General features: G+C 41.7%; 1 protein-coding gene across 2 annotated transcripts; it reads left to right on the forward strand.

The window, feature by feature from the left end:
• Positions 1–4552: 4552 nt before the first annotated feature.
• SLC13A4 (solute carrier family 13 member 4) lies at positions 4553–25831 on the forward strand. 2 transcript variants are annotated; one of them, XM_075276476.1, is made up of 16 exons: positions 4553–4695; positions 6113–6241; positions 11369–11505; positions 12263–12444; positions 12634–12688; positions 14450–14489; positions 14714–14794; positions 14890–15077; positions 16721–16840; positions 16939–17040; positions 17444–17545; positions 17716–17822; positions 19364–19500; positions 19645–19806; positions 20814–20951; positions 25621–25831. In XM_075276476.1, exons 1-16 carry the CDS (start codon positions 4594–4596, stop codon positions 25756–25758), a joined length of 1920 nt encoding a protein of 639 aa, XP_075132577.1. In that variant the 5' UTR covers positions 4553–4593; the 3' UTR covers positions 25759–25831. The 2 variants fall into 2 exon arrangements, with proteins under 2 accessions (XP_075132577.1, XP_075132578.1); XM_075276477.1 differs by having other exon boundaries at positions 14717–14794.
• The last annotated feature ends 710 nt before the right edge of the window (positions 25832–26541 follow it).

Genomic DNA, 26541 nt, shown 5'->3' on the forward strand with positions numbered 1-26541 from the left:
CAGCAGAATAGTGAGCGCAGCTCTGGAGTATAATACAGGATAAGTAATGTAATGTATGTACACAGTAACTGTACCAGCAGAATAGTGAGTGCAGCTCTGGAGTATAATACAGGATAAGTAATGTAATGTATGTACACAGTGACTGCACCAGCAGAATAGTGAGCGCAGCTCTGGAGTACAATACAGGATAAGTAATGTAATGTATGTACACAGTGACTGCACCAGCAGAATAGTGAGCGCAGCTCTGGAGTATAATACAGGATAAGTAATGTAATGTATGTACACAGTGACTGTACCAGCAGAATAGTGAGCGCAGCTCTGGAGTATAATACAGGATAAGTAATGTAATGTATGTACACAGTGACTGTACCAGCAGAATAGTGAGCGCAGCTCTGGAGTATAATACAGGATAAGTAATGTAATGTATGTACACAGTGACTGCACCAGCAGAATAGTGAGCGCAGCTCTGGAGTACAATACAGGATAAATAATGTAATGTATGTACACAGTGACTGTACCAGCAGAATAGTGAGTGCAGCTCTGGAGTATAATACAGGATAAATAATGTAATGTATGTACACAGTGACTGTACCAGCAGAATAGTGAGTGCAGCTCTGGAGTACAATACAGGATAAATAATGTAATGTATGTACACAGTGACTGCACCAGCAGAATAGTGAGCGCAGCTCTGGAGTACAATACAGGATAAATAATGTAATGTATGTACACAGTGACTGTACCAGCAGAATAGTGAGCGCAGCTCTGGAGTATAATACAGGATAAGTAATGTAATGTATGTGCACAGTGACTGCACCAGCAGAATAGTGAGCGCAGCTCTGGAGTATAATACAGGATAAGTAATGTAATGTATGTACACAGTGACTGTACCAGCAGAATAGTGAGCGCAGCTCTGGAGTATAATACAGGATAAGCAATGTAATGTATGTACACAGTGACTGTACCAGCAGAATAGTGAGTGCAGCTCTGGAGTATAATACAGGATAAGTAATGTAATGTATGTACACAGTGACTGTACCAGCAGAATAGTGAGTGCAGCTCTGGAGTATAATACAGGATAAGTAATGTAATGTATGTGCACAGTGACTGCACCAGCAGAATAGTGAGCGCAGCTCTGGAGTATAATACAGGATAAGTAATGTAATGTATGTACACAGTGACTGTACCAGCAGAATAGTGAGTGCAGCTCTGGAGTATAATACAGGATAAGTAATGTAATGTATGTGCACAGTGACTGCACCAGCAGAATAGTGAGCGCAGCTCTGGAGTATAATACAGGATAAGTAATGTAATATATGTACACAGTGACTGCACCAGCAGAATAGTGAGTGCAGCTCTGGAGTATAATACAGGATAAGTAATGTAATATATGTACACAGTGACTGCACCAGCAGAATAGTGAGCGCAGCTCTGGATACAATGGATGAATACTGGATGTAGCTCAGAGAACTAGAGTCATTCTATATATAATCTATACAATGGTGCTCAAACATGGACCTGCCCTTTAAATGGAATGTACCATCTACCACATATAGGTGCTGCGTTGCGGTTGGTATATGATATAATGTGATTTGTATAAATGTTACTGTCTTTGGATCTTCTACGTCCCGGCCTCATTTTGTGTTCTTTTATTCTTGAATAAATATTGTTAGGCGTTGTTGTTGTGATATTTGCCGTTTTCTCTTATTGTGGCATCTTTTGCGGTGTCCATAAGGTAATGTATAGAGAAGAGTGTCTGCCATCTTGTCCTCTATGGAGCATTGCATTATGACATGATGTGAGGGATCACTTTACACCCGTCATACACATGTCCAGCTTTATAGGGGGCTATATGGGAGATAGATCCTTCAGTGCGCAGCGCAATCTTCTCCTGAAGTCCTCTGAATGGAGACATATAGGATCCTATGTAAGGGTAGAGCTCCCCCTAGTGGCTGTATATCTAATAACTATAAGGGAAATGTAGGAAACTGTCTGAGTGAAAAACGGTCTGTATTACCCATACCAACCAATCAAAGAGCGACTTTCAATTTATATTCTGTGCTTGAACAATGAAAGCTGTGTTGTGATTGGTTGCTGTTATTGGTTGCTATCGACAAGAAGACTTGAAGACTGTTGTCACGGACCCCTCTACACGCCTAAATGTATGGGAGCCCCCTATGGGCGTGACAAGTGGCCATTGCCACCATTAGTCATGTGACTATAGCATAAGACATGTTATTATGTTCCGTCCTCCATGTAAAAAACATCAGAAAAACTGCGAAAACTCAACTTGTGAACATGGACGTAATCCCTGGAAATGTCATTACCAACATGGAATCCAAAATTCCCGAAAGCGAACCCGGCCAACAGCGGCGGCCAAGACCGTGACTGGGAAACCACCACATGTGCTATAAAGTAGCGACAATGGGGAGGGGAAATCTTTGGCGTCACCTGTTAGTCATCCAGTTTATCAGAGATTTTTTTTTTCCACCTTGTAAATTTTTCTTACTTATTTAATTTTTTTTATGGTATTTACCATTAAAAAAAAAAATTAAATTATTTTTCATTGAATATTTCAGTTTTTTGTCATATCCATTTTCTAGACTTTCCATTCCGTATTATATTTTTGCTTATTTATATTTTTACTTTTTTAGGTTTTAATATTTTTTTATTTTTCCTTTTTGTAGGTTTTTCTATTTTATTTCTTTTTTTAGGTAGATTTTTAATTCTAAGGTTTTTTTAGGTTGTCTATTTTTCTTTAAGATTGGCTTTGTATTTAGAATTTTTTTTATTTAGTTTTTTATAATATACCGTATATACTCGAGTATAAGCCAAATTTTTCAGCACAGTTTTTGTACTGAAAAAGCGCCCCTCGGCTTATACTCGAGTCAAGCAAAACAAATTTTATTTTTTTTTGTGAGGGGGGGGTCTATAGGTGTATCCCTGTGTCTGAAAGTGCCCAGTGTCCTGTTCCATCGGGAAGGGGTTAATAGGAGCACTGCAGATCCCCTATATTCAGACAGGCTGAATTTCAAGTGGGGGAAAAAAAAACACAGTCCTCAAGCTCAGGGAAGGGGCAGACAGACAACCAAAATACCCCCTCCCCTTCCCCGTCCCCAGCATCTGCTGCACTGAAAAACTCCGACCATTTTAATTTTTGAAATTTTCCAGTAGCTGCTGCATTTCTCCCCCTCGGCTTATACTCGAGTCAATAAGTTTTCTCAGTTTTTTATGGTAAAATTAGGGGCCTCGGCTTATATTCCGGTCGGCTTATACTCGAGTATATACGGTATATTTTTTTAAGTTGTCTTTTTTTGTAATTTTTTCTTTCAGGTTTTTCCATATTTCATCTTCCTTTTAGGATTTCTCTTATTTAGTTTTGCTTTTTTCAATATGCATTTTTTTCCCGTTTTTTTTTTTTTTTTTTTTCTTTCTATCTTTTAGGGTGTCCATTTTTTTTTTATATATATATTTTTGATTGTTTTTCTGTCTGTGTTTTTTAGGTTCATTTTTTTTCTACAAATGAGTGGATAACAAAAAAATTAATTTAAAAATTAAAATTTTGAATTTCCAAAATGTAAATTCGTAACTAATGGACTGATGGATATTGGATGACAAAATCTTCCAGTTTTATGAATTTTTTCATCTTTTGCCGTGTCTCTGTAGCCTAAGGGTATGTTCAACATGGCGGAATTTGCATTCCGCGTGTGAACATTTTGCGCGGCGTTACGCTCTGGATTAGATCCGAATGAATGGGTCTAATCAGGAGGGAGTCTCGTGCTGTGGACGTTGCGGCTGAGTCAACCGCGGAACAAGAAGGGGCATCTCGCTTTTTCCGCTAGCTAGTAGCCAATGGGAGCTCTTTTTGGCAGCGGGCTCGTTCACACGGGTATAGAGGGGGCGGATTATGGTGCGTAATCCACGTCATAGTCCGCCCCCTCACAATGGTGGTCACGGAAAAAGAAGCGGGCCGCGACCGCGACAGTCGTGGTAGGTGGGTTTTGACCTGAGAGTGACGCTTGGTGCCAAAACCCGCTATACCGCCCCCCGTGTGAACTTAGCCTAAGTGTGTCGGGAACCTCCCATTGCCAGTTATTACTTCCTCTTTTTTTAGGTTTTGCGTCTCTTTAAATTTTCTCAAAATTTTTCACATTTATCGTTTTTCTTTTCTCTTTTTTTTTTTTTTAGGTCATTTTTTTCATTTTTTTTTTAGGTTTTCAATTTTTTCTAAAAAGAATAAGTAAATGATCTCATGATAATGTAATGTGCAGAATCGGCTAAATCCCCTGATCCCCCCCAACCCCCACCCCCTCCGCGTTCCATTCCATACATTAAGGCAGTGGTTAATTTTGGATTATGGGATTTTTTTTTTATTATTTTAATTTTTTTTTAATCCCTAAGAATAGTAACCTTGGCGATGTATGTAACTAACCAAATCCTAACAAGTGCCCCCTAGGTCGCAGAGTTTGTGGGGGGAGAAGGCAGCGGAGGATTAATGAACGTCACAGGATTTCTAGAGTGAGACTTAGGAGAAAATCCCCTGAGCAAACTTACAAGAATCTGGACAGGGGACGACTCTGTCACCTCCGGACCAGGATGGCGGCGTTGTGGACCCAACTTATGCGATCCAAGAACCTGGTCCTGGTCATCTCCATCCCCCTGCTCCTGCTCCCCCTCCCCCTGCTGCACCCCAGTAGTGTAAGTATCTCATGGCACCATCGGGGGTTGGGATTTTGGCGTTTTTGGATACACGGGTTGACACTGACTCGAGACATTAAGGATGGTATATGTTATGGGGACAACGTGGATGACAACCTGGAGGAACTCTATGAATGGTAATATTATAGGGACAATGGGGTGGCGCTATTGTTGGCACACTGGAGCTGGCACTGTTATGGGGTGTTGAGGATGGCACTGTAATTGGGACAATGTGGATAACACCATAATGGGGACTTTGTGGGTGGCAATGCAATACAGGCACTGTAATGGGGACAATGTGGGTGACAGTATTATGGGGACATTGTGGGTAGCGGTGTAATAGAGGCACTGTAATGGGGACAATGTGGGTGACAGTATTATGGGGACATTGTGGGTAGCGGTGAAACAGAGGCACTGTAATGGGGACAATGTGGGTGACAGTATTATGGGGGCATTGTGGGTAGAAGTATAATAGGGGCACTGTTATGGGGACAATGTGGGTGACAGTATTATGGGGACATTGTGGGTAGCGGTGTAATAGGGGCACTGTAATGGGTACCATGTGCATGACAGTATTATGGGGCATTGTATTGGGGAAAATGTGGATAACACCATTATAGGGACGTTGTGGATAGCAGTGTAATAGAGGCACTGTAATAGGTACTATGTGGATAACACCATTATGGGGGCATTGTGGGTAGAAAATAAATAGGGGCACTGTAATGGGGACAATGTGGGTAGAAGTATAATAGGGGCACTGTTATGGGGACAATGTGGGTGACAGTATTATGGGGACAATGTAATATGTATTATGTGGATAACACCATTATGGGGGTATTGTGGGTAGAAAATAAATAGGGGTATTATGATGGGAACCATGTGGATGACAGTATTATGGGGACAATGTATTAGGTACTAGGTGGATAACACCATTATGGGGGCATTGTGGGTAGCCAAGTAATAGGGGTATTATGATGGGTACCATGTGGCTCCTCTGGGTGATCCTGTTCTTGCTGTTCTGTGGCTGACACTATTATGGGGGATTGGGACGGACACTGTAATGGTGATTCTTAGTCTGGACGCTGTGACCTGCTCTATTATGGGACACTATGGTTACCTGAGTATTACACTGTCCTGGGGATCAATGCTGGGACTCTGTCTATTATGGGGCACTGTGAGCAATGACATGGGGGTTCTGCTGCTGATGTATTATGGGGTGCTCCATTGGATACCATGGGGCGCGACACGTGGACCCACCTTATCAGGATACCAAGATATAATCCCATTCCTCTATGTGGCCCAATAAGACAATTGGGTGAAAACTGGGTCATGTCGATTCATTCTTGGCCCGAGTCCCTAATTTTGAGGCATTTTGCTTCGCCATTATCACGTGACCATTATTCTTGTCTCTTTATAGGAATCTTCCTGTGCTTACGTCCTCATAGTGACCGCCGTGTACTGGGTGTCGGAGGCCGTGCCCCTTGGAGCTGCTGCCTTGGTCCCTGCGTTCCTCTTCCCACTTTTTGGGGTGCTGAAGTCTAGTGAGGTCAGACGTACTGTATTGCTATATAAATATGATGGCGTTACGACAACTCCACTATAGTGTAATATGGTTGTCATAGAGAGTAGAGCGGCGTCCATACTGGAGGACCCAACATGACCATGTAGTACAGGCTTTCCTATTCATTTGAAAGGGCAGCATGTAATACTTAGAGTCTCCTGTAGAGGTCACTGCAGGAGAAAGGTACAGCCACGTGCGTTTGATGCCATCTGGTTATATAGGCAGAGTTGTCCAGGATCCAGCTCTGGGCGGTGGCACATGGCGATGACTTGGCGGTGATAATTGATAACATGGAATTTGGGGAATGTTATGTCATCTTGGCGACTCCTTAGTTACATTTAGTTAACAGAAGACAGATCCCGACCCTGACCCCAGGCCCTTGGCCTAGATCCCTCCTGTTTCCAGCTTCCCAGATGAGATGATTAAATCCAGCTACCTCGCAGTAACGTCCGCCAGGATTCCCTGTGTAAACAACGCCATAAACCTTATTGCTTTATTACCCAGACTGCAAAAGGAAAGTTATGATGGGGCAACTGAGGTCCACAAAAATGTAAACAGGTCAAAGTCGGTGGAGATCCCTTGGGAAAAAAATGTAAAGAGAACTATAAATAATGCCGCCATATTGTTCCTATAGATTACCATATTGCTAGGACCATACTATACCTGTAGTGGAGGCAACTGAGGTCCACAAAAATGAAAACCAGATCATAGCTGGTGGAGATCCCTTGGGAAAAAATGTAAAGAGAACTATAAATAATGCCGCCATATTGTGCCTATATACTACCATATTGCTAGGACCATACTATACTTGTAGTGGAGGCAACTGAGGTCTACAGAAATGTAAGCGAGACCAAAGTCGGTGAAGACCCTTTGTCAAAACATGTATGGAGAACTGCAAATAATGGCGCCATATTGTGCCTATGTACCACCATATAGTCAAGGCCATCTAAGTCCTGTGTTCCACCGTATTTCCAAGGTCATACTACACCTATAGTAAGAAGAACAAAGGTCCACAACTTTTAAGTATGTAAATGGGGAAAGACCAAAGTTAGAGAAGACCCCTTGGCAAAACAGGCATGGAAACTTCCAAGTAATAGTGCCATATTGTGTCTTTATACAACCATATACTCAGGGCCTATCCTAGACACTAAGACAGACAGACACTTTTAATCAGTGTGCTGCATTAATGATATATAAATAATACCGCCATTATGATATATAAATAATACCGCCATCATGATTTATAAATAATACCGCCATATAATGCTGCTGTAATTATGAACACCCTTCACAGCAGAGATAATACTGCACAACAATATAGTGTTAAATAATGTCAAAATAATAAGCAATGGTTTTATATCCAGAGAAAATACTGTTAATATACCCTAGCACTATATCGTGTATAAATAATACTGCCATAAAGTGCATAATACTGCAATACACTTAATTATGTGCTGGTGACGTAAGCACTGAGACAAACTACCACCCCAAACACACAAACAGACTTCTTTAAATATTTTTTTTATGTTATCATATACGTATAGATAATAGCGCCAAGTAATGCTAATGTAATAACGAACATCTTTCAATGCAGATAGTATCATCCAACAATATAGTGCCATATGATGTCAATGCAATAATCAATGGAGAAAATACTGTCGGTAATATACTCTAGTGCTATATGGTGTATAAATAATACTGCCATAAAGTGTAGAATGCTGCTATACCCTGTCAATTACCTGAGTGCTGGTGACCTAGAGAATAACTAGCACCCCAACACACACACACACACACACACACACACACACACACATACAATCTAGAGTTATACTATTTGTATAAATAATACCGCCATATAATGCTAATGTAATAATGTATATAGTACCACCCAACAATATAGTGCTATATAATGTCAATTTAATAATCAATACTTTCCGATGCCAACAATAAAGTGCCATATGGTGAAAAATAATACTGCCATAAAGTGTATACTGCTGCAAAATGCTGTGAAGGAGCCATGTACTGGTGGCTTATAAAACTGCCATCTAGCAGCCACACTGTATTCAGAGTCTAGTCACCGACAGCCATGTCCTGTCCTGCAGATGACTGGGTTTAGTGACTACTACACCCCCCCTCCATGGATATTTGGTAGTAGTCCACGCAGAGCCCCGGCTGGATCAGGAGGAGAAGTCAGAACATTGCTTTAGTTTGCAGAACTTTTCCTTCCTCAGTGGGGCGTCAGAGGGATCATGGAGAACAATGCCGCCTTTCAGCCCGGGCCACGGGACTCCGGCCCACCCCAATAAGAAGTTTTTTATTAGAAATAACTACCTAGTATTGTGAGGAGGGGCCGGCCGTAAATGAGGTCATCTCAGTGGGGCAAAGGTGGCACTGTTGACAAACCTGTCGCCAAGGTTACTAAGGTGCCGTGCAGGGCGGCATATACTCCTTGGAAAGTGAGCAAAGATTTTCCTATATTATGTATAAGTACGGAACGTACGGAAAGCTAAATATACAGAAATAGTTCCGAAACGTAATATCCGGAAAATTCCATCTACTCAGACAAGACTGACATTGAATCTAGTCTATATCCCTCCATAATATATGTAGACTGTTCTAAACTCGTATCTATGAGCTCTTCCATGTGCGGCGTTATGTAGGCACTATATAGCGGTATTATATGGACACTATATCACTTGTTTGGCACTGTGCGGTACTATGACACTGTCATCACTGCTATGTAGGGTCTGGATTGTGTTAATATACTGTATCATTGTTACTTTAACACTATATCAGTGTTATTTTTACACTACAGGGCAGTATTATACAGTATATCACAGGGTGGCACTGTATGGTACTATTATGTATTTGGTATAAGCCGTACTGTGTAGTGTCTGCTTTATGTTCATAGACTGTACTGTATATAACCATTACAGAATCATTGCTATTTTAGCACTATGTAGCTGTATTACAGTATATGTGTATTATATATCATAGGGCGGCACTATATGGCACTATTATGCATACACTGTAAGCACTGCTATATACTTTACATCACTGTTACAGTGATATCATTGTTATACTAGCACTTCTAGAACCGTATTATATGTGCATTATATATCACTGCGTGGCACTATTATGTGATCACGGTACTGCTAAGCATGGTGTGAATGGTGTTTAGTAATATTTATACATTATCAGTAAATTTAGGGAAGAGACCTGATCAGAAGCAGAGAATTAGCTGAAATCGGGTAGAAGATATTTTTGTAAGCAACTGTTATAAGCATACACTGTTCAAAACTATTACTTGGCACAATATGGCGGGATTATTTATCAATATCCAAAAAATATCAGTAAATATAGGGAAGAAACATGAGCAGTAGTACACAGGTAGAAAGTATTATTGTATGGCGCTATTGTTATATACAGACACTGTTCAAAATTGTTATTTGGAGCTATATGGCGGTATTATTTAGCAATATTAATCAATAATCATTCAATATAAGGATAAGGCATGAGAAGCTGAGAAGTGGCTGAAATAGGATAGAGAATATTTTTGTATGGCGCCATTGTTATATGCAAGCACTGTTTGAACCTGTCATTTTGCACTATATGGCAGTATTATACAGCAATATCAAGATGTTATCAGTAACTATGGGGGAGGGGGGACATGAGCAGTGTCAGAGAATTGAGCTCTGTATAACACTACCCATTACATGTAGACAATGTTCAATACTGTTATTTTTCACGATATGGCGGTATTATTTAGCGGTATTAAAAAATGATTGGTATATATAAGGGATGCCACAAGAGCAGCAGAGAAGTAGCTGTAACAGGGTTTTTTATGCAGCCACTATTGTTCAGCACTATATGGTGGTATTATTTAGCAATATTAAGACTTTATCTGTAAAGACAGGGAAGAAACATGAGTAGCAGCTGAACTGGTGTAGAGATTATTTTTATATGACACTATGGTATGTATACACTGTCTGAAACTTATTTGACACTATGTGGCGGTATTATTTAGTAATGTGAAGAAAATATCTGCAAATTCAGGAAAGGAACATGAGCAGCAGCACTATGTGGCGGTATTATTGTCTTAAATCATGAAAAAGATAACAAAAGGGACCGGCCTTTGGCAACTCCACTTGATAAAGAATGGTGGTCGGCCTTAGATAAAAGCACCGCCAGTACAGCACATATAATACTGTATTGTGTACTTTGTATGTCGTTACATAACTCGCCTCCACCGCCAAGTGACTACATAATATCACATTGGCGTCTGCGGTGTTAGCAATGGCAGCGTTTCATATACATGATCAGACTTGTACATTCCTTTGCCTTTGTTCACATATGGTCTGACATTCCTTCTCCAACCTCCCATCGCCTTGGACGCCTGAGCGGACAAAACGGGAAATTTATTATTCTCACAGATCAGAAGATTTTATTAAGATAATGGTTTTCTGATGTCTCAAGAATTCATAATCTGTGTAAAAGTGAACAAATATCTCGGGCGGGATCCACAATTCTCCCATGACAAGGACGAGATGACAACTCCGGCTCAATATACCCGCGCCGCATTGCGGAAATCCAGAGACTTCAACAAAAAAAAATACCGCAATGTCATTGATAGGACAACCCAAATAGATAGGAAAGTAGTCACAACAGGCTGTAGTCACTTCCACGCGGATGGGGTGACTAGCTTTTACAGTCTTGTGGGTTCAAATTCCAGTTATGAAAATTGCACTAATCCTACTGGCCACTAGATGTCAGCACAAAAGTCTCACCGGACAAGGAATTTCTCACTTTACAGCAGTTGCAAAGTAGATAGAAAGTAACAGCTCTACTATACTCCTGGAGCCTAAACAGGCAGGAATACATGAAAATAAAGTATTAGCGTACCGAGATGTGTAATATCATTTATTGTGACACTTTTCAATTATTTTAATTTAAATCCCCCTATTAAATAAGGTTTCTATACGTCCTCTCATATATACATCAGGATATATCACTGTACAGAGGGATAGTCAGGAGTAGCGAAGAACATGTGCAGAGCAGTAAACTACCGTATATAACCAGAAGAGCTTTCATCATCATTATATCTCCTTACAGGTGGCTGCAGAATATGTGAAGAACACAACATTACTGCTCATGGGGGTCATCTGCTTAGCCGCATCGGTGGAGAAATGGAATCTACATAGGAGAATAGCACTAAGGATGGTCATGTTATCCGGGGCCAAGCCGGGAATGTGAGTATGTGCAAGGAGACAGGACAATACAATGAAAACAGCATTATAATTATAATACTGCCACCTAGATACAGGAATATAACTACTATAATACTGCTCCTATGTACAAGAATATAACTACTATAATACTACCTCCTATGTACAAGAATATAACTACTATAATACTACTCCTATGTACAAGAATATAACTACTATAATACTGCCCCTATGTACAAGAATATAACTACTATAATACTACTCCTATGTACAAGAATATAACTACTATAATACTGCTCCTATGTACAAGAATATAACTACTATAATACTGCTCCTATGTACAAGAATATAACTACTATAATACTACTCCTATGTACAAGAATATAACTGCTATAATACTGCCCCTATGTACAAGAATATAACTACTATACTACTGCTCCTATGTACAAGAATATAACTACTATAATACTGCCCCCTATGTACAAGAATATAACTACTATAATACTACCTCCTATGTACAAGAATATAACTACTATAAGGTTGCGTTCACACGATGTAACGTGGAGCGTGATCTGGCACGTATACACGTGCGGCAGATTATGCGCTCAAAATGCTCCCATTCATTTCAATGGGAGTTCGGAGCGTATACGCCGCGTTATTTTGCGCCCGTGATTTCGTGCATTTATTCCAAAGTGAATATTTACCGTAGTTTGGGTGTTTTTAGGAAGCAGGGAGGGACATCCCATATCCAAAAGTCATGTCTTGTGTTTTGTTTCTCCAGGCTCCTGATGTGTTTCATGTGCTGCACTGCGCTGCTCTCCATGTGGCTCTCTAATACTTCCTCCACCGCCATGGTGATGCCCATCGTTGATGCCGTTCTCCAGCAGCTGACAAGAGCTGATGAGGAACACGAGGGGACGGTGGTCAATGGCTCTACTGCACCCGAAAATGCACAGCAGAAAGGTCACCCATATTGCTGGAACCTCAACTTTTTATTGTCTTACACCTCCATAGATAATACCATTACCTCTTACCTACCCCAGACCACCAGGGACATTAGTTGTTTCCCTCTGACCTACCCTTGGTCTCGTAACCACCACAGAAATTACCATTCATTGTCCCACAACTCTGAACTACTTTTGATCTTTGCAGGTGGAAAGGAGAAGCAGAACCAACCATCGATTGAACTCATATTCATCAATGAGGAGTAAGTACAACCCAGTAGACAAATCCAAAAAGATATGGTCCAGGTGGGATATTTCAACAGTATTTATAAGAGGTCACCTGTAGGCGCCATCATCAGGGACAAAAATGATATTAGAGAAGTCTCTATGTATCTGGAGAGGTTCAGTGCTTGAGGACCTGCAAGTTCAGAGCTTGGTAGGTGTTCCTTGTAGAGCTTCTCCTATCTACCGACCAGGATGCTGTACTTTCCCTCTCTCTCACATCGGCATGTATGACCAAGCTGGGGTTTCTTCAAAAATAGGCATCCCAAATATCTTCACATTTATATACCATATATGAGTATCCATGTATATGTATCTGTAGAGATTCAGTGCTTGAGGACCTGCAGGTTCAGAGCTCAGTAGGCGTTTCTTCTAAAGCTTCTCCTATCTACTGACCGGGATGCTGTACTTTCACTTTCTCTCCCATCGGCATGGCTGATCAGGCTGGGATTTCTACAAAAATAGGCATCCCAGACATCTTCACACATGAGTATCCATGTATGGATAGGTAAGTGGAAAGGAGAAGCAGAACCAACCATCGATTGAAGTCATATTCATCAATGAGGAGTAAGTACAACCTAGTAAACAAATCCAAAAACGTGGTCCAGGTGGGATATTTCACCAGTATTTATAAGAGGTCACCTGCAGGCGCCATCATCAGCGACAAAAATGATATTAGAGAAGTCTCTGAATCTGGAGAGGTTCAGTGCTTGAGGACCTGCAAGTTCAGAGCTCGGTAGGTGTTCCTTCTAAAGATCCTCTTATCTACCGCCCAGAATCCTGTAGTTTTCCTCTCTCTCACATCGGCATGGCTGACCATGTTGGGATTTCTTCAAAAATAGGCATCCCAGACATCTTCACATTTATATACGATATATGAGTATCCATGTATATGTATCCAGAGAGGTTCAGTGCTTGAGGACCTGCAAGTTCAGAGCTTGGTAGGTGTTCCTTCTAAAGCTTCTCTTATCTACCACCCAGAATCCTGTAGTTTTCCTCTCTCTCACATTGGCATGGCTGACCATGCTGGGATTTCTTCAAAAATAGGCACTCCAGACATCTTCACATTTATATACCATATATGAGTATCCATATATATGTCTCTGGAGAGGTTCAGTGCTTGAGGACCTGCAAGTTCAGAGCTCAGTAGGCGTTTTTTCTAAAGTTTCTCCTATCAATGAATGCTGTACCTTCCCTCTCTCACACATCGACATAGCTGACCATGGTGGGATTTTTGTCAAGAATATCCATCCCAGGTATCTCCACAGTGATATACCATATATATGTATCGTATACAACCCGCTGTATGTGTGAATACTGACCTTCTTTGGCTATTATAGACAACTCCATGGTCCTCTGGAGAAGGTTAGTAAAACAGAGTTGAAATGTTTTTGGCAATTTAGGTGACACACAAGAAATTTTTGAAGTCAGGAAATGCAGCATGAACCTAGAGTACACAGGCCTGCACATGAGCTGCGTACACCAAACGGATGGAAGTTTTTAATGAAGAACAAGTGGGAAGTTGCCGGGTTTATACTTCTATTTGCATTAGGGTGTTCAAAAATTTGTGGGCAACTCTAATGTGATGTGGATTACCCCAATATTACACGTACATAGGTAACATATGAGTATGGGTGCAGATATGGGTCAAAAATAGTGAATATGTTAATGCCATACCGATGGTTACTTATATGTGTCCTGGTCCATGGCCGAACTAACGTCAATGAAACTTTTTGTCCTAGGGCAACAGCAAAGGACCTCAGCAAACTGATACAAAGCAAGGTACAACTACGAGATACCGGGCGTGATCCTATGTTTTATGAAGTTTGGGGTGGTTATGAGTTTCGTATCTTTGGGCATATTTTGGTCCTAATAGATGAGGTTAAGGATATATCTACTAGGGTTACTGTAGGTCAACGTGGGTGGGCAAGAGGAGGCCGGAAGGTGAGGACATGTCAGCCCTGGTGGGTTTGTGGATCTTGTTATATGTCTTTCATTTCCACCAGCAGAATCTCAATGGCGTACATATGATTGCCAACCCTATGAGAATTGTGAAGCCCCCTACAAATGGCCAGTCTCTACCGCAGGTAAGACAATACTGCCTCCTCATGGCAGCACAAGGGTCCCTACACCATATGGTGCAATACATATAATAATAATACTGTATTCTTGTCCACTACAGACCCAGATTCTGGTTTTACCATCGACCGAAACTACAGATCCAAAGGAACAAGGAAAATACAGATCGAAACACGACCATATGATCTGCAAGTGCCTGTCCCTAAGCGTGTCCTATGCAGCGACCATTGGAGGCCTCACCACCATTATTGGGACCTCCACCAGCCTCATTTTTCTGGAGCACTTCAAGAAGTAAGAAATTAGGAATGTCCTCTCTATTCATATAATACTGCACCCATGTACAAGAATATAACTACTATAATACTGCTCTATGTACAAGAATATAACTACTATAATACTGCTCTATGTACAAGAATATAACTACTATAATACTGCTCCTATGTACAAGAATATAACTACTATAATACTACTCCTATATACAAGAATATAACTACTATAATACTGCTCCCTATGTACAAGAATATAACTACTATAATACTACTCCTATGTACAAGAATATAACTACTATAATACTGCTCCTATGTACAAGAATATAACTACTATAATACTGCTCCTATGTACAAGAATATAACTACTATAATACTGCCCCCTATGTACAAGAATATAACTACTATAATACTGCCCCCTATGTACAAGAATATAACTACTATAATACTACTCCTATGTACAAGAATATAACTACTATAATACTGCTCTATGTACAAGAATATAACTACTATAATACTACTCCTATGTACAAGAATATAACTACTATAATACTGCTCTATGTACAAGAATATAACTACTATAATACTACTCCTATGTACAAGAATATAACTACTATAATACTGCTCTATGTACAAGAATATAACTACTATAATACTACTCCTATGTACAAGAATATAACTACTATAATACTGCTCCTATGTACAAGAATATAACTACTATAATACTACTCCTATGTACAAGAATATAACTACTATAATACTACCTCCTATGTACAAGAATATAACTACTATAATACTGCTCCTATGTACAAGAATATAACTACTATAATACTGCCCCTATGTACAAGAATATAACTACTATAATACTACCTCCTATGTACAAGAATATAACTACTATAATACTGCTCCTATGTACAAGAATATAACTACTATAATACTGCCGCTATGTACAAGAATATAACTACTATAATACTGCCCCTATGTACAAGAATATAACTACTATAATACTACCTCCTATGTACAAGAATATAACTACTATAATACTGCACCCATGTACAAGAATATAACTACTATAATACTGCTCCTATGTACAAGAATAGTAGTTATATTCTTGTACATAGGAGCAGTATTATAGTAGTTATATTCTTGTACATAGGAGCAGTATTATAGTAGTTATATTCTTGTACATAGGAGCAGTATTATAGTAGTTATATTCTTGTACATAGGAGGTAGTATTATAGTAGTTATATTCTTGTACATAGGAGTAGTATTATAGTAGTTATATTCTTGTACATAGGGGCAGTATTATGGTAGTTATATTCTTGTACATAGGAGTAGTATTATAGTAGTTATATTCTTGTACATAGGAGCAGTATTATAGTAGTTATATTCTTGTACATAGGAGTAGTATTATAGTAGTTATATTCTTGTACATAGGAGCAGTATTATAGTAGTTATATTCTTGTACATAGGGGCAGTATTATAGTAGTTATATTCTTGTACATAGGAGCAGTATTATAGTAGTTATATTCTTGTACATAGGAGCAGTATTATAGTAGTTATATAATACTGCTCCCTATGTACAAGAATATAACTACTATAAACCTATCTCCTATGTACAAAAATATAGCAAGATATTTTCTCATATCCCGTATTTTTACATTGCAGTCGGTATCCTGATGCCAAGGTTGTGAACTTCGGTACTTGGTTTGTCTTTAGTTTTCCCATCACTGTCATTGTTCTGTTTCTCACCTGGGTTTGGCTTCACTGGTTGTTTCTTGGCTGCAAGTAAGTGGCGGTATTTTTAAACTAGAGGACGGTATTTTTCCCAATTCTTCCCTTGCATTGATATTGCTGCTATATGTGATTTGGATTATTATATATAGTTTTAGTGAAACCTGCTCCCTCAGTAAACATAAGAAGACCAGACAGGAAGAGATATCAGAGCGACGAATCCAGGAGGAATATGAGAAACTGGGCAAAATGAGGTAGGAGTTATATATAGGATTATTATTAACACTGGGTTATATGTGAGTGCTGTATATTACGTTGTGGGTACTCAATGGGCACTATGTTTACTATGTGTACTTACGTACACATTAGGGAGAGTGCGTGCCTTTGTGTACTCACAGTCAGTGCTATAACGTTACTATGTGTAGGTACAGTCAGTGTTATTAGGATACTAAGGACACAATCACACAGTGTAGCCCTGATGCGGCTGTATCAGATAACGCTTGGGCTTATGTAACACACTGAACAATCCACACGTGTGCGTTAATATGTCTACCAGTATGTCACACACATGAAGTATCTGTGGTTATGTCCCTGTTTATCATATGAAGTTTGAGTCCTGATATGTTCAGATTTTCCTGTATTTCTTTTCTCTTGTAGTTACCCCGAGAAGGTCACCGTCTTCTTCTTCATCCTGATGACCCTGCTCTGGTTTACACGAGAACCCGGGTTTGTTCCAGGCTGGGAATCCCTATTTGAAAAGTAAGTTCCATAAAAAGTTCTGTGTTAGCAGCCGGTCGCTCTGATTGTAATGGGTCAGCGGTCTGGGTCATCCGGGCCTAATGGTCAATATTCCTATTGAATGATCTGTACTATACCGCCCCACTGACCACTGACCCGCTCACCTCTGTTGCCATCTCTTTGTGTGTTAGGAAGGGTTACAGAACAGACGCTACCGTGTCGGTGTTCCTGGGGTTCCTGCTGTTCCTGATTCCATCTAAGAGACCCCAATTTACCTGCTTTGGAAAAGGGGAGGCAGGTGAGAATTGTTTAGGTGGAAGGAGCCCTGTGAGTGCATCTAGTAAACTGACCAGTATGATGTATGGGGGCACTATACGGCTGACACTGATAATGGGGGCCTGTGTATGGGGGCACTATACGGCTGACACTGATAATGAGGGCCTGTGTATGGGGGCACTATACGGCTGATACTGATAATGGGGACTGTGAATGGGGGTACTATATGGCTGACACTAATAATGAGGGCCTGTGTATGGGGGCACTATACGGCTGACACTGATATGGGGACTGTGAATGGGGCACTATATGGCTGACACTGATAATGGGGGCCTGTGTATGGGGCACTATACGGCTGACACTGATAATGAGGGCCTGTGTATGGGGGCACTATACAGCTGACACTGATAATGAGGGCCTGTGTATGGGGGCACTATACGGCTGACACTGATAATGAGGGCCTGTGTATGGGGGTGCTATACGGCTGACACTGATAATGAGGGCCTGTGTATGGGGGCACTATACGGCTGACACTGATAATGAGGGCCTGTGTATGGGGGCACTATACGGCTGACACTGATAATGAGGGCCTGTGTATGGGGGTGCTATACGGCTGACACTGATAATGATGGCCTGTGTATGGGGGCACTATACGGCTGACACTGATAATGAGGGCCTGTGTATGGGGGCATTATATGGCTGACACTGATAATGAGGGCCTGTGTAGTGTGCATTGGGACACTGATAATAAGGGCACTGTGTACGAGGGAACTATACGGCTGACACTGATAATGAGGGCCTGTGTATGGGGGCATTATACGGTTGACACTGATAATAAGGGCCTGTGTATGGGGGCACTATACGGCTGACACTAATAATGAGGGCCTGTGTATGGGGGCATTATACGGCTGACACTGATAATGAGGGCCTATGTATGGAGGCACTATACGGCTGACACTGATAATGAGGGACTGTGTATGGGGGCACTATACGGCTGACACTGATAATGAGGGCCTGTGTATGGGGGCACTATACGGCTGACACTGATAATGAGAGCCTGTGTAAAGTGTGCATTGGGACACTGATAATAAGGGCACTGTGTACGAGGGCATTATACGGCTTACACTGATAATGAGGGCCTGTGTATGGGGGCACTGTATGGATGTCACTGTATATGGGGGCACTTTAGGGATGTCACTGTATATGGGGGCACTGTATGGCTGTTGTTGATAATGAAGGCACTGTGTATGTCTGACTGTATATGATGGCACTGTTAATGAGGGCACTGTATGGCTGGCCCTAGATATATGGGGACACTGATAATAAGGGCACTTTGTAGGGGGACACTGTATGTCTGACACTGATAATGAGGTCACTTTGTATGGGGCACTCTGGCTGGCACTACTAATGTGGGCACTGTGTATGGGGGCACTATATGGTGGCACTGATTATGAGGCAGATGTAGAGTTCATTTCGCACTTTCGTGTTGCGCCCTCTCCTGCCCCTTACCCAGAATACTTGGGGTAAATCCTTGCACACATGTAATATGATTTTTGCTTTCAGGACAGAATGAGAAGAAGGAGAAAGAGGAACCGTATCTAGGAGGCCCCATGCTGACTTGGCAGGAATTCCAGAAACATATGCCCTGGGAGATTGTGGTGCTGGTTGGAGGGGGTTATGCCCTCGCCGCTGGGTGCAAGGTAACTGAGACAGCACTGTGGGATGGATTTCCAATTCTTAATGGGTACCCAATGCCCAATTTGTCCCCCCTGAATCTGATCTTATAACTGAGATTTGAGGGATTTTCAGCATCACTTTCTAAGTCTGACCATTTCTTCTTGCAGACCTCGGGCCTGTCCACTTGGATTGGCCGCCAGATGGAGTGTCTCAGTAGCCTCCCCTCCTGGGCCGTCAGCCTCCTGGCTTGTACTCTGGTGTCCGCTGTCACCGAATTTGTCAGTAACCCGGCTACCATTACCATATTCCTGCCCATCCTATGCAGTCTGGTAAGCACTAAGAACCCCACTGGGGTGAGATGGGTCACAGGGGTGAGATGGGTCACAGAGGTGAGATGGGTCACAGGGGTCACAGGGGTGAGATGGCTCACAGGGGTGAGATGGGTCACAGGGGTCACTGGGGTGAGATGGCTCACAGGGGTGAGATGGGTCACAGGGGTCACTGGGGTGAGATGGCTCACAGGGGTGAGATGGGTCACAGGGGTCACTGGGGTGAGATGGGTCACAAGGGTGAGATGGGTCACAGGGGTCACAGGAGTGAGATGGGTCACAGGGGTGAGATGGGTCACAGGGGTGAGATGGGTCACAGGGGTCACAGGGGTGAGATGGGTCACAGGGGTGAGATGGGTCACAGGGGTCACAGGGGTGAGATGGGTCACAGAGGTAAGATGGGTCACAGGAGTGAGATGGGTCACAGGGGTGAGATGGGTCACAGGGGTCACAGGGGTGAGATGGGTCACAGGGGTAAGATGGGTCACAGGGGTAAGATGGGTCACAGGGGTAAGATGGGTCACAGGGGTGAGATGGGTCACAGGGGTGAGATGGGTCACAGGGGTAAGATGGGTCACAGGGGTAAGATGGGTCACAGGGGTGAGATGGGTCACAGGGGTGAGATGGGTCACAGGGGTGAGATGGGTCACAGGGGTAAGATGGGTCACAGGGGTGAGATGGGACACAGGGGCCACTTGGGTGGGCAATTCCCTGCTCAACAAACATCAAATGACTTCTTTTATATTTTCCTGGCTTTACAATTTTGAGGGCCACACAGCGGGTAATGGGGCATCTGCTTTATTAAATGGCCCCTAAAACTACTGGTTACTAGCCCATTACAAGGGACCTCCCCATTGACAGACAACTACAAACAGAACCTGCCTATGGTCCCCTTGAGCTAAGTGAGCCCTGGCATGTGCCCAGTTGTGCTGCTGAGGAAACCATTAGGCCTAAATTTGACTGGTTGTTACAGGCGACTCCTTATGTTATATTCTACTGTCTTACAGTCTGAAGCTCTTCACATTAACCCCTTATACACACTGATTCCTGTCGCCATGTGCATTTCCTTTGCTGTGATGTTACCAGTGGGGAATCCTCCGAACGCCATTGTATATAACTACGGGCACTGCCAGATCAAAGATATGGTAAGAGAAACTGTGACATCACTGTGTGTATTATCCTGTACTGTGACATCACTGTGTGTATTATCCTGTACTGTGACATCACTGTGTGTATTATCCTGTACTGTGACATCACTGTGTGTATTATCTCTGTACTGTGACATCACTGTGTGTATTATCTCTGTACTGTGACATCACTGTGTGTATTATCTCTGTACTGTGACATCACTGTGTGTATTATCTCTGTACTGTGACATCACTGTGTGTATTATCTCTGTACTGTGACATCACTGTGTGTATTATCCCTGTACTGTGACATCACTGTGTGTATTATCCTGTACTGTGACATCACTGTGTGTATTATCCCTGTACTGTGACATCACTGTGTGTATTATCCTGTACTGTGACATCACTGTGTGTATTATCTCTGTACTGTGACATCACTGTGTGTATTATCCTGTACTGTGACATCACTGTGTGTATTATCCTGTACTGTGACATCACTGTGTGTATTATCCTGTACTGTGACATCACTGTGTGTATTATCTCTGTACTGTGACATCACTGTGTGTATTATCCTGTACTGTGACATCACTGTGTATTATCCCTGTACTGTGACATCACTGTGTGTATTATCTCTGTACTGTGACATCACTGTGTGTATTATCCTGTACTGTGACATCACTGTGTGTATTATCCCTGTACTGTGACATCACTGTGTGTATTATCTCTGTACTGTGACATCACTGTGTGTATTATCCCTGTACTGTGACATCACTGTGTGTATTATCTCTGTACTGTGACATCACTGTGTGTATTATCTCTGTACTGTGACATCACTGTGTGTATTATCCTGTACTGTGACATCACTGTGTGTATTATCTCTGTACTGTGACATCACTGTGTGTATTATCCTGTACTGTGACATCACTGTGTGTATTATCCTGTACTGGGACATCACTGTGTGTATTATCTCTGTACTGTGACATCACTGTGTGTATTATCCTGTACTGTGACATCACTGTGTGTATTATCTCTGTACTGTGACATCACTGTGTGTATTATCCCTGTACTGTGACATCACTGTGTGTATTATCCTGTACTGTGACATCACTGTGTGTATTATCCTGTACTGTGACATCACTGTGTGTATTATCTCTGTACTGTGACATCACTGTGTGTATTATCCTGTACTGTGACATCACTGTGTATTATCCCTGTACTGTGACATCACTGTGTGTATTATCTCTGTACTGTGACATCACTGTGTGTATTATCCTGTACTGTGACATCACTGTGTGTATTATCCCTGTACTGTGACATCACTGTGTGTATTATCTCTGTACTGTGACATCACTGTGTGTATTATCCTGTACTGTGACATCACTGTGTGTATTATCTCTGTACTGTGACATCACTGTGTGTATTATCCTGTACTGTGACATCACTGTGTGTATTATCCTGTACTGGGACATCACTGTGTGTATTATCTCTGTACTGTGACATCACTGTGTGTATTATCCTGTACTGTGACATCACTGTGTGTATTATCTCTGTACTGTGACATCACTGTGTGTATTATCCCTGTACTGTGACATCACTGTGTGTATTATCCTGTACTGTGACATCACTGTGTGTATTATCCTGTACTGTGACATCACTGTGTGTATTATCTCTGTACTGTGACATCACTGTGTGTATTATCCTGTACTGTGACATCACTGTGTATTATCCCTGTACTGTGACATCACTGTGTGTATTATCTCTGTACTGTGACATCACTGTGTGTATTATCCTGTACTGTGACATCACTGTGTGTATTATCCCTGTACTGTGACATCACTGTGTGTATTATCTCTGTACTGTGACATCACTGTGTGTATTATCCCTGTACTGTGACATCACTGTGTGTATTATCTCTGTACTGTGACATCACTGTGTGTATTATCTCTGTACTGTGACATCACTGTGTGTATTATCTCTGTACTGTGACATCACTGTGTGTATTATCTCTGTACTGTGACATCACTGTGTGTATTATCCTGTACTGTGACATCACTGTGTGTATTATCTCTGTACTGTGACATCACTGTGTGTATTATCTCTGTACTGTGACATCACTGTGTGTATTATCTCTGTACTGTGACATCACTGTGTGTATTATCCTGTACTGTGACATCACTGTGTGTATTATCTCTGTACTGTGACATCACTGTGTGTATTATCCTGTACTGTGACATCACTGTGTGTATTATCCTGTACTGTGACATCACTGTGTGTATTATCCCTGTACTGTGACATCACTGTGTGTATTATCTCTGTACTGTGACATCACTGTGTGTATTATCTCTGTACTGTGACATCACTGTGTGTATTATCCTGTACTGTGACATCACTGTGTGTATTATCTCTGTACTGTGACATCACTGTGTGTATTATCCTGTACTGTGACATCACTGTGTGTATTATCCTGTACTGTGACATCACTGTGTGTATTATCTCTGTACTGTGACATCACTGTGTGTATTATCCTGTACTGTGACATCACTGTGTATTATCCCTGTACTGTGACATCACTGTGTGTATTATCTCTGTACTGTGACATCACTGTGTGTATTATCCTGTACTGTGACATCACTGTGTGTATTATCCCTGTACTGTGACATCACTGTGTGTATTATCTCTGTACTGTGACATCACTGTGTGTATTATCTCTGTACTGTGACATCACTGTGTGTATTATCCTGTACTGTGACATCACTGTGTGTATTATCTCTGTACTGTGACATCACTGTGTGTATTATCCTGTACTGTGACATCACTGTGTATTATCCCTGTACTGTGACATCACTGTGTGTATTATCTCTGTACTGTGACATCACTGTGTGTATTATCCTGTACTGTGACATCACTGTGTGTATTATCCCTGTACTGTGACATCACTGTGTGTATTATCTCTGTACTGTGACATCACTGTGTGTATTATCCCTGTACTGTGACATCACTGTGTGTATTATCCTGTACGGTGACATCACTGTGTGTATTATCCTGTACTGTGACATCACTGTATTATCCTGTACTGTGACATCACTGTGTGTATTATCCTGTACGGTGACATCACTGTGTGTATTATCCTGTACTGTGACATCACTGTGTGTATTATCCTGTACTGTGACATCACTGTGTGTATTATCCTGTACTGTGACATCACTGTGTGTATTATCCCTGTACTGTGACATCACTGTGTGTATTATCCTGTACTGTGACATCACTGTGTGTATTATCCTGTACTGTGACATCACTGTGTGTATTATCCTGTACTGTGACATCACTGTGTGTATTATCCTGTACGGTGACATCACTGTGTGTATTATCCTGTACTGTGACATCACTGTGTGTATTATCCTGTACTGTGACATCACTGTGTGTATTATCCTGTACTGTGACATCACTGTGTGTATTATCCCTGTACTGTGACATCACTGTGTGTATTATCCTGTACTGTGACATCACTGTGTGTATTATCCTGTACTGTGACATCACTGTGTGTATTATCCTGTACTGTGACATCACTGTGTATTATCCTGTACTGTGACATCACTGTGTGTATTATCCCTGTACTGTGACATCACTGTGTGTATTATCCTGTACTGTGACATCACTGTGTATTATCCTGTACTGTGACATCACTGTGTGTATTATCTCTGTACTGTGACATCACTGTGTGTATTATCCTGTACTGTGACATCACTGTGTGTATTATCCTGTACTGTGACATCACTGTGTGTACTATCCTGTACTGTGACATCACTGTGTGTATTATCCTGTACTGTGACATCACTCTGTGTATTATCCCGTACTGTGACATCACTGTGTGTATTATCCTGTACTGTGACATCACTGTGTATTATCCCTGTACTGTGACATCACTGTGTGTATTATCCTGTACTGTGACATCACTGTGTGTATTATCTCTGTACTGTGACATCACTGTGTGTATTATCTCTGTACTGTGACATCACTGTGTGTATTATCCTGTACTGTGACATCACTGTGTGTATTATCCTGTACTGTGACATCACTGTGTGTATTATCTCTGTACTGTGACATCACTGTGTGTATTATCTCTGTACTGTGACATCACTGTGTGTATTATCCTGTACTGTGACATCACTGTGTGTATTATCCTGTACTGTGACATCACTGTGTGTATTATCCCTGTACTGTGACATCACTGTGTGTATTATCCTGTACTGTGACATCACTGTGTGTATTATCTCTGTACTGTGACATCACTGTGTGTATTATCTCTGTACTGTGACATCACTGTGTGTATTATCCTGTACTGTGACATCACTGTGTGTATTATCCTGTACTGTGACATCACTGTGTGTATTATCTCTGTACTGTGACATCACTGTGTGTATTATCTCTGTACTGTGACATCACTGTGTGTATTATCCTGTACTGTGACATCACTGTGTGTATTATCCCTGTACTGTGACATCACTGTGTGTATTATCCTGTACTGTGACATCACTGTGTGTATTATCCTGTACTGTGACATCACTCTGTGTATTATCTCTGTACTGTGACATCACTGTGTGTATTATCCTGTACTGTGACATCACTGTGTGTATTATCCTGTACTGTGACATCACTCTGTGTATTACCTCTGCTTTCTGCTCCTCAGGTGAAGGCCGGCCTCGGAGTGAATGTCATCGGCCTGGGTATCATCATGGTGGCCATTAATACTTGGGGCATTAGCCTCTTCCAGCTGAACACGTTCCCGGCCTGGGCGATGGTTGATAACTCTACTCAGCACCTGTGACCGAGCAGCGGCAGGAGAAGCAGAGTCTGAACTTGTCATATGGAGAAGATTATGGAGGGGGCGGGAATGCGGCCACAGGAGCACAAGCTGCCACCACAGGACACCAGCGTGCCGGTCTCCCCCTAAACTGGGAACCAGATCCCCCTCCCCCTGTACATACCGTCACTTCCCTCCAGAATATTTATTGCAGTATTTAGATGACATGGACCTGGCCAGTCATTGTGGCAATCCCCAGGGCAGTGCCAGTCAGAGACCCCCAGGGGGCAACATTGGGGGCCACTCTTATACTCCAGTCACGTACAAGACCCCCCAACCTCTTACTAGAGATCTTATGGTGCTTGTAGTCTTCTTTGTGCAGTACACACCACATCTCTCACAACGCAACGCAGCAACGTAGTCCGAGCGCGGAGACCTATAGAGTCTGCAGCCTGACAACGAACAGGAAAGCAGCAGAATTGGGAATGCAGCTCTGGATGTGACTAGAGTATAAGATGGAAGTCACCATAGTAAACAAGACAGTACCGACAATCGTTCGAAATAATAAAACGAATTCTGTAATATTTTGTAAGAAGAGAAAAAAAAAATCTGAATTCACTTTACACCACCTGTAATAAAAAATATTATTAACCATTGGATGACTGATAAAAAACAGAGACAAAATAATCAGACCTAGTGATCAACGGCATTGTATACATTTACATGGGAGTGATCTGCAATACCCGAAACGGCCACATGGGCAGGGGTGGCGCTGTTCCTGGTGATAACATACAATCCCTTTAACTT

Source organism: Leptodactylus fuscus, chromosome 5, assembly GCF_031893055.1.
Source record: "Leptodactylus fuscus isolate aLepFus1 chromosome 5, aLepFus1.hap2, whole genome shotgun sequence".
Classification (NCBI taxonomy): domain Eukaryota; kingdom Metazoa; phylum Chordata; class Amphibia; order Anura; family Leptodactylidae; genus Leptodactylus; species Leptodactylus fuscus.

Coding starts and splice junctions, on each gene's coding strand:
- SLC13A4 (XM_075276476.1), top strand. CDS start 4,594: ATGGCGGCGTTGTGGACCCAACTTATGCGATCCAAGAACCTGGTCCTG. Junction 14,795..14,889: donor ATGGCCAGTCTCTACCGCAG/GTAAGACAATAC, acceptor TGTCCACTACAG/ACCCAGATTCTGGTTTTACC. Junction 19,501..19,644: donor CCCTCGCCGCTGGGTGCAAG/GTAACTGAGACA, acceptor TTCTTCTTGCAG/ACCTCGGGCCTGTCCACTTG.